Source organism: Pneumocystis murina (genome assembly GCF_000349005.2).
Source record: "Pneumocystis murina B123 chromosome Unknown supercont1.16, whole genome shotgun sequence".
Taxonomy (NCBI): domain Eukaryota; kingdom Fungi; phylum Ascomycota; class Pneumocystomycetes; order Pneumocystales; family Pneumocystaceae; genus Pneumocystis; species Pneumocystis murina.
In genome coordinates, this window is record NW_017802374.1 from 154,957 (window position 1) to 166,856 (window position 11,900).

General features: G+C 31.2%; 7 protein-coding genes across 7 annotated transcripts; 4 read left to right on the forward strand and 3 right to left on the reverse strand.

Moving 5' to 3' along the window:
- Positions 1–19: 19 nt before the first annotated feature.
- Positions 20–1,939, forward strand: PNEG_03529 (hypothetical protein; the record flags this gene model as incomplete). The annotated part of the gene is made up of 5 exons (XM_007877430.1): positions 20–119; positions 185–366; positions 412–1,497; positions 1,543–1,794; positions 1,842–1,939. The coding sequence occupies exons 1-5, from the start codon at positions 34–36 to the stop codon at positions 1,937–1,939; spliced, it is 1,704 nt and encodes a 567-aa protein (XP_007875621.1). The 5' UTR covers positions 20–33.
- Positions 1,940–1,990: 51 nt separating this feature from the next.
- Positions 1,991–2,689, reverse strand: PNEG_03530 (hypothetical protein; the record flags this gene model as incomplete). Its single annotated transcript, XM_007877431.1, has 2 exons — positions 1,991–2,434; positions 2,477–2,689. 2 exons carry the CDS (start codon positions 2,687–2,689, stop codon positions 1,991–1,993), a joined length of 657 nt encoding a protein of 218 aa, XP_007875622.1.
- A 294-nt stretch (positions 2,690–2,983) lies between these two features.
- On the reverse strand, positions 2,984–3,948 carry PNEG_03531 (hypothetical protein; the record flags this gene model as incomplete). The annotated part of the gene is made up of 3 exons (XM_007877432.1): positions 2,984–3,488; positions 3,566–3,690; positions 3,730–3,948. The coding sequence occupies 3 exons, from the start codon at positions 3,946–3,948 to the stop codon at positions 2,984–2,986; spliced, it is 849 nt and encodes a 282-aa protein (XP_007875623.1).
- Positions 3,949–4,221: 273 nt separating this feature from the next.
- On the forward strand, positions 4,222–5,891 carry PNEG_03532 (hypothetical protein). The gene is made up of 5 exons (XM_007877433.1): positions 4,222–4,640; positions 4,683–4,902; positions 4,947–5,343; positions 5,387–5,512; positions 5,578–5,891. Exons 1-5 carry the CDS (start codon positions 4,232–4,234, stop codon positions 5,824–5,826), a joined length of 1,401 nt encoding a protein of 466 aa, XP_007875624.1. The 5' UTR covers positions 4,222–4,231; the 3' UTR covers positions 5,827–5,891.
- A 264-nt stretch (positions 5,892–6,155) lies between these two features.
- Positions 6,156–7,241, forward strand: PNEG_03533 (hypothetical protein). The gene has a single exon (XM_007877434.1). It carries the CDS (start codon positions 6,186–6,188, stop codon positions 7,047–7,049), a length of 864 nt encoding a protein of 287 aa, XP_007875625.1. The 5' UTR covers positions 6,156–6,185; the 3' UTR covers positions 7,050–7,241.
- Positions 7,242–7,635: 394 nt separating this feature from the next.
- On the reverse strand, positions 7,636–9,258 carry PNEG_03534 (hypothetical protein; the record flags this gene model as incomplete). The annotated part of the gene is made up of 2 exons (XM_007877435.1): positions 7,636–9,071; positions 9,153–9,258. 2 exons carry the CDS (start codon positions 9,256–9,258, stop codon positions 7,636–7,638), a joined length of 1,542 nt encoding a protein of 513 aa, XP_007875626.1.
- Positions 9,259–9,723: 465 nt separating this feature from the next.
- Positions 9,724–11,641, forward strand: PNEG_03535 (hypothetical protein; the record flags this gene model as incomplete). The annotated part of the gene is made up of 7 exons (XM_007877436.2): positions 9,724–9,801; positions 9,864–10,301; positions 10,348–10,454; positions 10,501–10,657; positions 10,710–10,940; positions 10,990–11,410; positions 11,457–11,641. 7 exons carry the CDS (start codon positions 9,724–9,726, stop codon positions 11,639–11,641), a joined length of 1,617 nt encoding a protein of 538 aa, XP_007875627.1.
- Between the last annotated feature and the right edge of the window lie 259 nt (positions 11,642–11,900).

Here is an 11,900-nt window from a genome sequence, read left to right on the forward strand (position 1 = left end):
TAATCTTGATAACGATAAGGAACTTATAACGCGATGATCTGGGGATCAGGATCAACACGAGTTCCTGGTTCTTCGGGTTGTCCTAATGCGAAATTTATGGATATTGGTGTTGTTGGGAGGTATGTTGCTCTTTGAGTTGGGAATGCCAACTCTGGTGGTATTGGCAGTATATTGATTTGTTGAGAAAAACGGGATTAAGAATTCATGATTCTGTTCAAAGGGATTCCTTTGGTATGGAAGATATGGATGCTTTTTTTTCGCCGAGTACACCGCCGTCTGTTGATGAAACAGTTGCATCTGGATGGGAAGTTTCTCGCAAAAATGATCAAACTATTTCATTAGAACAAAGTATGGATGTATCACAAGGTATAATGGATACTTTTAGTTATAAAGTGAGATTAATAGGTACAGGTTTGCCTCAGAATGCATCAGATATAATTGTTACACGAAAATTGTCGAATTCATGGATAGAACGTAATCCTTTAGAAGCGTTGGCAGGCCGGCGAGTTTTGAAGGGAGAATCTCCATGGATTGGTCGATCTCCTACTAAAACAAATCTAAATTCTCCAGCTCTTCGAATTCCTTCGACACAGAAACGAGAGCCTGTGTTATCACCGACACGGCTAGATTGGTCTGACGGGGTGGCTCGGAGGCTTGATTTTTCAGCGACAGCTGCAATTGATGATGAGTCTGAAGAACAGGATAAGCCTGCTCCATTGGTTGTTAAAAGCGTTAAACGTGGACAACTGATGCAGCAGAAAAAGAAACAAAAAACGTTTAGTCTTATGGATAATTTGGAAAATAGTGAATCTGATCAGCAAGATGATGCTCAAGATTTCATTCATAATGATGCACAGGACTGGGAGAATTCTTTGAAATATGAGATAGAAGATAAATCGACTGAAGAATCGGATAATAAACTGAATAGAAAATATAAGAAAGGTGTATCTATACGAAAAAAGAAAGTAGATAATGATGTTTCTCTGAAAAAACGAAAGATCTCACAGGTACCATTGAAGTCTAAAAAGTTTTCTTCGAATCATTTTCCTAAAAAACGGTCATTATCCTCACGATCTTCAACTGAGTCTCCTGATGCTTCATCTAAAATGGTGATGAAAACTAAACTAGATAAAAAACAGCCTCGCTGTGTTCCTTCGGAAGATTTACTTTCATCTGCTCTTTCTCCACATGTAAATGGCACAAGACGGTCGTTACGAACAAAAGTTGCTCCTTTGGCTTATTGGAGAAATGAAAGAATTGTATATGAGCTTGGAGAAAGAAGAAAATCGGGTCCTGCAATGCCAAAAATTAAAGAGATTATTCGTGTTGATCCTATAAGTATACCTAATCGACATAAAGGAACAAGTCGAACAAAAAATACGAATTTTAAAAAGAAACTGATTAAATCTGAAATGCCTAGTGATGATGAATGGGAAGAAAAAGTTGACGTTGAGTGTGAAGTGATAAATTGGCATGATAAAAAGCCTATTGTTAAACGTGAGTTTTTTTTAGATAAATATTAATATTTAACAATGAATTTAGGAATTGCATATCCTGCATCTTCATATGCACCAAAAGACGTTGCGAATGCAATTATTAAGTTTCAAAAGACGTTTGATGAGGCACCTTTTTTTGCAACAGGTGTTATGGATTTACCAAGAGGCGGTGAGAAAGCAACAAAGCCTTCAAAACATAATGTGATGACATTTGTCATTCTTGAAGGCGCAGTAGAAGCTACCGTACATCAAACATCGTTTCGTCTTAAGAGAGGTTCTCATTTCATTGTACCAAGAGGTATTATTTTTTATGTTCATGCTTTTTTATATATTTAATACATTTAGGAAATTACTATTCTATACGAAATATTGCAAATAAAGTATCCAGACTATTTTTTACGCAAGCTACTGATACATTGGAGAACGAGGAATTACGTGCTTGATAAATTTTGTTACAAATAGTATATTTCTATGTATATATGGATTTTTGAGATTTATATCTCTTCATTTAAATCCGTATTCGTAGGTGAAGACGGGATTATTCGAATTCTGTTAGGATGAAGAAATGAACCATGGTTCTCATTTGCGGTAAAGTAACGAGTCCCTTGAAATGATCCGTCATTTTTTCCAACTGGTAAATCATATTCGACTCCAATCCAGATGCCTTCCGGTAATCCTTTAACTTGACCAATAAATCGAACTCGTCCATTACGTGTCTTATTTTCGCCTTCAACAGAACATCGTTGGTCTATCTCGATTCCTTTTTCGTATATTTTTTGCCAAGCCTGATTGATTTTAGTTGATGTAGGAATATGTGTTCCTTTCCATTTAGAAAATGTATTGGGTCTAGCGGCATATGCTTCATCACTTATTTTAAAATGTTCAACATCTTCTGAATTCAATTTATTGATTTCAACTTGGTCTCTAGTATCTGACACCTTATGACTCTTAGTAGCTCTTCGTCAAGTCTAAATACATACATGAAGGCATGTATTTGGTTGTATGTTAAGTTTATCAAGAGTTATTGTTGAATCCGTAACAGCTACATTAGGTGACAAAGTTAGATGTTGTGCTGAAACCGGAATACCAGTAATTAGTTCGAGACGCTCTTTCAAATGGGTTACCGTCCATGTTAGCTCTATATATCGTTCAATATTATGTTCAGGCCAAACAATATTAATTAAGATTCCCATTAATTTCTTAAGTTTTGCTATAGATTTTGTGTATAAATTTTTAAAGTTGTTTTATAAATGGATTGACAAAAATATAGAGCCGAAATGCACACTCGTAGGTTTGTTTAGCGAAGGATTTGATCTAAGCAAAAATGTTTCGAATATATCTTTTAAATAAATATTCTAAGACAATTAAATGTAATAATAAAGCAGACAGGAAATATTGCTATTTTGTGTGTTAGACTTGTGACTTATGGAATATTATATCTTTTTTCTACTGCTATTTTTTAGGGTTTTACCAGTTAACCCTACTTTTTATGAATTGGTTTTGTTTACTTTTAATTGCATTTGAGCCCACCAATTGTCACGCTCAAACCCACTTTCAATTACTTCCCCGCCAGCTTTTTTAATGTATTCTTCTAGTTCTCCTTTACGAAATAAATGATAATATCTTTGATAAATTTTTGTTTCAACCACTCTATCTTTTTGATCTATGTCACGTGATTCGTTGTCAGGTGATTCTGCCTTAGTATAACTTATCCAAGGAACTAAGATATCTTGAGGTGAACATTCATTCCATCCACGACGAGAATTAGGCTGTTCTAATGCCCAGACAGATACTAATGCTGTTCCTCCTGGTCGGAGTATAGTTAATAATTGACGTAAAGCATCGATTCGATGTGCTTCTATTGTTAAATGATGGATAACTGCAATAGATATTGCAAAATCGAAAATAGGTCTAACAGGTAATAATCTCGCATCACCTAATATTACATGTGCTTCTCCTGCTTCTTTGGCAATTTGTAAAAGTGCTTCACATCTATCAATAAGCTTCAATTATAGTCTAACCCTAACCCTAAACAAAGAGGGTTAGGGTTGCGTCCGGGTTACTCTTACCTATCAATACCAATCAAAAAAATATTTTGCGAAAGAAAAAGATATCTGCCATTTCCACAACCTACATCAAGTCCAAGTGCTCCTGTCGGTTGTTTTAATAGATAATTTTCAATAGTTGGCCATGGCTAGTTTTATTAGTTTTTTTTTTTTTAATTTAAACTAACTTTTTGACGTGTTGCTGAAAAATGACCTGCAATTGCTGAATATACGTTATGAACATATGAAGTTTCTATTGTTTCAGACGTTGTTATATGACACGGTGTAGATATATTATGTAAAATACTGTTATTTTGAGTTTTTAAAGTTTTGTTTTTATTTTTATGCTTTTTTTTGAATTGTTTTATGTTTTTTTCTTTTTGTTCAATATCATCTTTATCTTTCATTTGAAATATAGAAATTTTGAGTTGATCTAAAAGACAGATTTTTTTTATTTTTTTTTGATAAGATTAGATAACGGAGGATAGATCTAAGGTCAACGGTAGCAAATGATCAAAAATAAAGAAATATAAAAAATAGTTAGAAAAAAATGGTTTCTAGGCCTTTTTTATGAATAAACTGAGACTTTTGTATATTTTTTGAGAGATCTCTTTTTTTTAGGCTTTTAAAACAGATATAAAACGATTAAAATTGAATTTAAAAGGTTTTGATAAATAGTGATAATTTGTTATGGAAGAAGCTGTCGTTAAGACAGATAGTTCATCATATTTTGATCTTCAATCGTTACTCAAAAATCCTGTTCGTTTTGGTCCATGTTTTATAGAACCGCTTGGACACTGGGATACTTTGTATACTCCTGTTAATATTGTTGAATCTATCAATAATACGGCAACTGATACTCAGGTTGTTCATTCTTTTGAATCACCACAATCTAGTGATAGTGAATCTCCTATAGCTCGTCCCTCTATTGTATTATTTTCATCAGATCAATTGTTACACAGTTGGACCTGTATTAGACCACCTGCTCCGGGATTAATTAATGTCGGCAATACGTGCTATCTTAATTCAGTGCTTCAGATACTGTCTCATGTCCCTCCATTTGTTCAATATTTGCTTGCTGGTCATCATTCATCACAATGTTGAGCGTTACTTGGTCGATTGAAAAACTGATATAAAATAGGTCAAATGAGCGCTTGTATTTTTTGCAAAATGGAGAAGCATGTAGCTCAATGTTATCCTTCTGATGGAAGCCGTCCTGTTCGTGCCTTTAAACCGCTTCATATTGTTGGTGCATTAAAATGGATATCTAAACGATTTCAACCATATCGACAAGAAGATGCTCATGAATTTCTTCGATGCTTGCTTGGAGAAATGCAACGCTCATGTATTTATCCATATAAGTATTTTTTTTTGTTTTTTTTAATTAATATTTAAATTTCATTAGGGATTTAGATTTCGCTAGTCAAGAAACAACTGTAATATATAAAATATTTGGTGGTTATTTGAGACAACAAGTTAAATGTCTCAAATGTAATGACATATCAAATACTTATCCCGTCTATTTGGATCTTTCATTGGATTTAATGGGCACTTCTATCGAAGAAGCATTGGATATGTATGTTCGTGAAGAAATGCTAACTCAATCCAATCGATATAAATGTGAAAAATGCAAGATTTTGGTTGATTTTCAAAAAAAGTCTTCCATTTATATACTTCCTCCCATTTTAACCTTACATCTTAAGCGATTTTCTTTCAATAAAGCTTTTAAAATGTCGAAAATTACTCGGCATATTCGTTATGGCGAAACGCTTGAATTAACTTCATATATGTCTCAAAAAAAGGTTTGTACTTTTATCTATTTTATCTTATCTTTTATTTTTAAAGCAAAACCCTATCATTTACGATCTTATCGGTATTATCGTTCATTCAGGAAATGATACACGATGTGGTCATTATTATTCTTTTTGTAAAACTAGTAATGGTACTTGGTTACATTTTAATGATGATATGGTAAATATTCCTTTGGCATTTTCTATTAATATTTCTATTAATATCTTTTTTAATATCATTCATAGGTATCCACGGTTAGTCTTCAAACCGTTCTTAAGCAACAAGCATATATTTTATTATATTCTCGTTCTAACTCTTCCAAATATACTGATTTTAACAATTTTTCAAAAATGCTTTTTTCTTTTAATTCTCTCGATAAAATTCAATTTCATAAACAAAATCATAACTCTGACTCTAATCAAGAAACTTTTAAAAGACTTAAATATGATAATAATCTTTCATCAACAATTGAGGATACTGGTGTATTAATATGACTTTTTTTATTCACTTTTTTATTCACTTTTTCATTCACTTTTTCATTCACTTAATAAAATTCTTATTTAACCCTAAAACATTATATTATCTTATATTTTTTTTTAATTATCTTTTAAAGGTATAGCAGATACACCTTATATTTGTTAGCCTATTTCAACACCCTAACCCTTCGGCATCGTAACCACCCTCTTACCCTAACCCTAGTTTAGGAAACGAACCTAGTCCTAACCCTCTCTGTTTTTTCTTACCACACTGTTTGCGATGTTTTTTTTATTCAACTTTTTTTTCGAAAAAAAAATGAGGTAAAAAAGACTTGAAATCCCCAAACATTTTTATTGAAATATTTGTCAGTGAAAACATGCTTTTTTCGCCTCCGGAAATACATTCTGGATTTTCTAGGTGGTCAGAGCCAAAACTATCTAATACTTTATGTAAGCTTTATCATCACGGATTTATTATTCCGTCTCCACCTCCATCTCCAAAGGAAAATGTCACGAGTTTAAATGAAACAAAGACAGATAATATCGAGATTAAAAAAAAAGAAGAGGGAGAAAAAGAAGGGCTATCAAGTGCTACGTTTGTTGCACGTGTCTTTGATTTGTATAAAAATGATCCTCGTGGAATGCTTCGTAATGAACGTAAATGGCTTGCATATCATATGCCATCTTCGGGAATAGAAGGGCAAAAGAAGAGAGTAAGAAGTTCTCAAGGAGTTGTACGTCGTACAGTATCGACATCTGGATGTCGTACGACATCCACGGTTCGAGGGGTGGGGAAGACAAAAACTCAGTTTTTTTCTATCGGAATGCCTAATTATAAGCCGAAGCAGTCATCAAAAGAACATTATATGCATACGCATTCGTTTGATGTGGCAAATACGCCATATGAGTTGTTACCGGATTTCTGTCCTCCTACATCAACATTAGATAAGATTAATCATCCTCGACCATTAAGAGCGGAATGGAAGGGGATTCCATTGGATTTATCTAATGATCCTCATGTTGATCAGTTGCATCCGGCAGAAGTTTATTTAGCATCGCAATTAAGATTGCCGGCTATGGTTTATTTAGATAATAAGCGACGGATTTTTGCAGAGTATCATGCACGTAAAGAGGCAGGACTTGGATTTCGGCGGACAGATGCACAAAGATGTGCACGTATTGATGTAAACAAAGCAAGTCGTCTATGGCAAGCATTTGAACGAGTCGGATGGCTTGATTAGTCAGTAATGGATACTTTTAATTGATATAGATTGTAGGACGGTCATTAAATTTTGAATTGTTTTTTGTAATGGCTATCTAATTATTTTTTTTTGAGTATAACATTGTATTTGGGTAGTTTTTTGTAATTTTTAAGGTTTCGGTATCAAATAATTTTAATTGAGGGAAATATGTGGGGTGTTTGAGTTTTTTGTAAAGGGTATTTATGTTTTTGGGTTTATTTATATGAATCCAGTGATGGTATTTATGATTCCACTGAATTTATATCAGCCATAGGATATAACCGCCTTTTGGTAAAGGCTGATATATAAGGCTTGTAATATTTTTTTCTTTTGTAGGGCTATTAATTTAATTTTTTTATATTATTTTCTAAGCATGTTTTTTGTTCATGGAATATTTGAAGAATGAATGACGTAGATACCCAAATTTTGTCGAGTATTAAGTTTAATTATAGTAAATACTAGCTACATGAATAGTTACAACTTTTATGTGTTGTAAAATGTCAAAGTTAGAATATAAAAGGTGTAATTGTTTTGTATTTTTCTTGATTTTTGGGCTTTAAGATTTAAATAATAAATGCTTATGATTTTAATAATATAGATCTGCTTGATTTTTTTCTTTAAAATATCTTTTTTTAGAATCTTTTTCCTCTTTTATGATTTTTTCTCTTTTCTTTTGTTGTCTTCTTTTAATTTCATAATCGAATTTCTCTAAAATTGATTCATCAATTACGCCTGACCAGTTGCATTCTAGAAATGAGACTTCACATCCATATGGTAAATGAGAAAGATATTTTGTTCGTTTACGCAATTCATCATCTACAATATGACCTGTTGATATATTTTCTACTTTAGCAATGATATTTGGAGGAAAAAGTGTATAATCCCCAAAAGCCATTTTAAGTATTTTTATATCTAAAATAGATAAGTAATAATGTGTCATTATTTGAGGTCGATAAAATAAGTAAGAATAATTTTTTTGTTTATTATCAAATGATTTAGTTTGAGTTAATATGTTGTCTTCTATATTTAATTCTTTGATATTTATTTGAGTTTCTGTTAACGCTTCTGTTTCATAGAAATGTTTGTGATCATTGGATATTTTTTCAAATGATAGTATAGACTGTTGAATGTGTTCTATTGCTTTATTAATCGATTGGTTTGTAAATACCATGTCTGTCTTTTTGCTATCTTTTATTCTGTATAATTCTTTAAGTTCAAGTTTCATTTCTTTGATCATATAATTTTCAGATGCTTTCATAATACGAGAATAATCAAGGACATCTTGTTCAAAATACCATGGAATTTCATTTCTATCTATACTTTTTGACATATTTTCCCATGGTAATGAAAAAAAATTCCCTTGTTTGCGTATAAATAAACGAAGAAGTATTTCTTTTCCTTCAACAGGTAATTCTGGAGAAACATTGTCATGCCATCGTAAAGGTTTTAAATCTATAATACAAATTGCATCAAAACATATTGGACATCTTTTCCATTTGAAATCCTTATTATCATCTTCATTTTTGTTTTCAAAATAACGTATAATACAAGGTAGACAAAAAATATGACCACATTTTGTCATTCGAGATGCTACAAGATCTTCTTCTAAGCATATTGCGCACAACGAATGTTGTGTTAATCGTGAAACAAGTATTTGTAATATATTTTTCCAAGGTATGGGTATATCAGGATCTAGCATTTGTGGACGATAATCTTCATATGGACTTACAATAAATCTATAGTTTGCATTAATGAAATACTCTTTATTCTTTGTTCGATAATCATTTTTATGTATATGTTTTTTTTTTGTATTTTTATAATTTGAACTTGTTAGTTGAGATGTAAGAGATCGGGAATATGAAAAGTTTAATAAATGTGTTAATGGTATTTTTTCCACTTTATTCGTAAATTTTAAATTCCCTGGCTTTAAAGATATATTCTTTTTGTTTTCTATTTTGTTAGATAATATTTTTTGTTTTTCACATATAGATTTGGATTGGTTTTTCTCATTTTTTTGATCATCTTTTAAAAAACAATTAGATCTTTTTTTATCATTTTCTTAATATTTTAAGAAATTTGATCCCTTTTTAAATAAAATCTCACCTTTTAGTACTTTTTTATTATAATTTTTTGTAACTTTAATATTTTTAGCATTTATGTTATTTGGCCCATTTAAATAATAAATTGGTTCTTTAATATGTTCATCCATCTCCTCTTTGTCTTATTATTGTTTCAATCTCAATTATAAATTAATTTTATTTATTTTCTGGTTAAAATTGTTTAAAAGTGAAATAGTTAGCTTATTTAAGCAAATTTCACAATATTTTTCTCAAAAAAAAGAAAATAAGACGTCTTTAAACAAAATAAATTATATATAATCCTTTTTTTCCTGGAAAAGTGTTCTTATTTCCAAAAATATAAAGTATAACTTCATGACAAATATAAATCAAAATCTCGCATTATTCTGGACCATTTAATGCGGAAAAAAAGACATATCCTTATTCTAATATTTATCTCCCTAATATTTTATTCGTTATTATCATATAAATAGCCCTTCTATGCCTTTTTTATGTAATATCTAATTTATATCGTAAAGTGAGGTTAGCGCTCAGCTCGTCTCAGTGAAAAACGGACTTGACGTTCAAAAAAAAAAGTGCAAGGTTTCAGGAAAAAAATGGTTGAACAGGACCTTGACAAGTCTGGGGATAATCATAGACCACCTAATGGGTATATTCAAAGACATTTTCCTATGGTACGTTTTTTTTCTATGAAAAATGGCTTTTTTATGAGGAATTGGTATTAATAAATGACCAGCTTCCTTGGTATTCAGCCCCAGATAAACCCTTTCCTCGTAGGAAATATAAGTGTTTGAAGTGTCTTGAGATGATGAAGCGATCATCAAATGCTCAAGTTGAGACAGCGCTTTCTGAAAAAAAATCTCAAGTAGAATGTTTAGTTATGTCAAGAGAAAAAATATCATTAAATGAGGTATCTGAAGATAAAGAAGTTAATAAAGACGATATGTCTGTTCAAGATAATTGTATTACGTCGAAATCGTGGTCGGATTTGCTTAAAGGGCCAGAATCAAGTTATTCTAATGGTTCATCGAAGCTAGTAATCACGAGGGAGATGCCATCTAATAATTTAAAGGAAGTGTTTGATTATGTTAAGTTAAAATCAGGGAGAAATCATAATGTTTTGATTCAGCCTCGTGGCCTTATTAATATAGGGAATGTTTGTTTTATGAATGTGGTATGTATTTTTTGATAAGAAAGGATGATATATATAATATAAAAAGATTCTTCAAGTTTTAGTTTTTTGTCCTCCATTTTATAATTTATTGGATGAAATTGGTAAAAAAATGACACATAGTTTGGTTAATAATACATCTTTAATAAGTGCATTGTAAAGTGAATCAATAAAAGATGGAAATGAATTGATGAGTGTTTAGGATTTCTTTTATTCGTGAATTTCCTATTATTGATAAGCCAGTTTTAAATGGTGGAACAACGGTAAAAAAAGATGATTTTGAAGAATTTGGAGAGCCTTTTATTCCAGAATATGTCTATATGGCAATGCGAGGGAATAAGCTTTTTGATTCTATGAGGGTTTGTAGATTTATGATACATCATTTTGAGATTGATTGATGGTAATTTGTAGAGAGGACATCAAGAAGATGCAGAAGAATTTTTAGGGCTTTTGCTTGATGCGCTTCACGAAGAATTTGTTCAAGAAATGAAACCAAATGCTGATGTTTTTCCTAATAATACAATTCGATATATAAACTGCGTAGATTTCGTATCTACGAATTCTTTTGATTACTCTCAGGATAAAAATGAGAATGAATGGGTTGAAGTAGGTCCGAAACAGAAAACGAGTATTATGCGATCGGTAATTATATAAATTTTTGAGTATATTTTTGTATTTTAATTATCTTTAGGCTACAGTATCCGAGTCTCCTTTAACACCTATTTTCACTGGAAATTTTCGTTCTATTTTACGTGTATCTGGGATGAAACCATCCATTACACTTGAGCCCTATCGATCTTTACAGCTTGATATTGAACCTCTTCATATAGGTTCAATAGAAGAAGCACTTCAGAATATTACACAACCAGAAGTTCTTAATGGAGATTGGCATTCTTCTTTAGGTGAAAAGTTAAAGGCAACAAAACAAGTTTTTATTGAAACGTTTCCACAAGTTCTTATTCTTCATCTTAAGCGCTTTATCTATGATAATGTTGGTGGTGCTCAAAAATCTTATAAAAATGTTCATTATCCTTTACAATTCGAAATTCCTCCAACTGTAATGAGTCCTCATCGTCGTATTGAAAAAAATATAAAATTTATTTTGTTTGCTGGTAATTCTTTTTTTTTAAATCTTTAATTTTTCATTTATCTTTTTAGTTGTATATCATCATGGAATGTCTGCCTCGGGTGGACATTACACTGTTGATCTTCTTCGTCAAGATTTACATTCCTGGATTCGTATTGACGATACCCATATTTCTCATATCCTTCCAGAGCATGTTATTCCTTCTTCCGATTCGCCAAATCGTTTTGCTTATCTTCTTTTTTATCTTCGTTTATGATTTATGGGTTTTTTATTATTTATTATTTTAGATAGTTATATTTCGATTTTTCTTGATTTCATATATTTTTTAACATTTTCTCTTTGAAATCTTTAATGATGGACTTTTCTTGTATAGAATATGGATTTTTACGGCTTTTAGGGAACAGATAAATTAGGTTTTGTATTATACTTGGATTTTCATACTCATTTTTTTCAAATGTTTCAATCTATCTTTTAAATTATTTAATTTATACTTATAATCTAAGGTTTAGATTCTA

Excerpts from the sequence above, each read along its gene's own strand:
- PNEG_03533 (XM_007877434.1), top strand. The coding sequence starts at position 6,186 with ATGCTTTTTTCGCCTCCGGAAATACATTCTGGATTTTCTAGGTGGTCA.
- PNEG_03532 (XM_007877433.1), top strand. The coding sequence starts at position 4,232 with ATGGAAGAAGCTGTCGTTAAGACAGATAGTTCATCATATTTTGATCTT. Across the intron at positions 4,641-4,682 it reads TGGTCATCATTCATCACAAT|GTCAAATGAGCGCTTGTATT; the intron begins GTTGAGCGTTAC and ends GATATAAAATAG. Across the intron at positions 5,344-5,386 it reads CATATATGTCTCAAAAAAAG|CAAAACCCTATCATTTACGA; the intron begins GTTTGTACTTTT and ends TTATTTTTAAAG.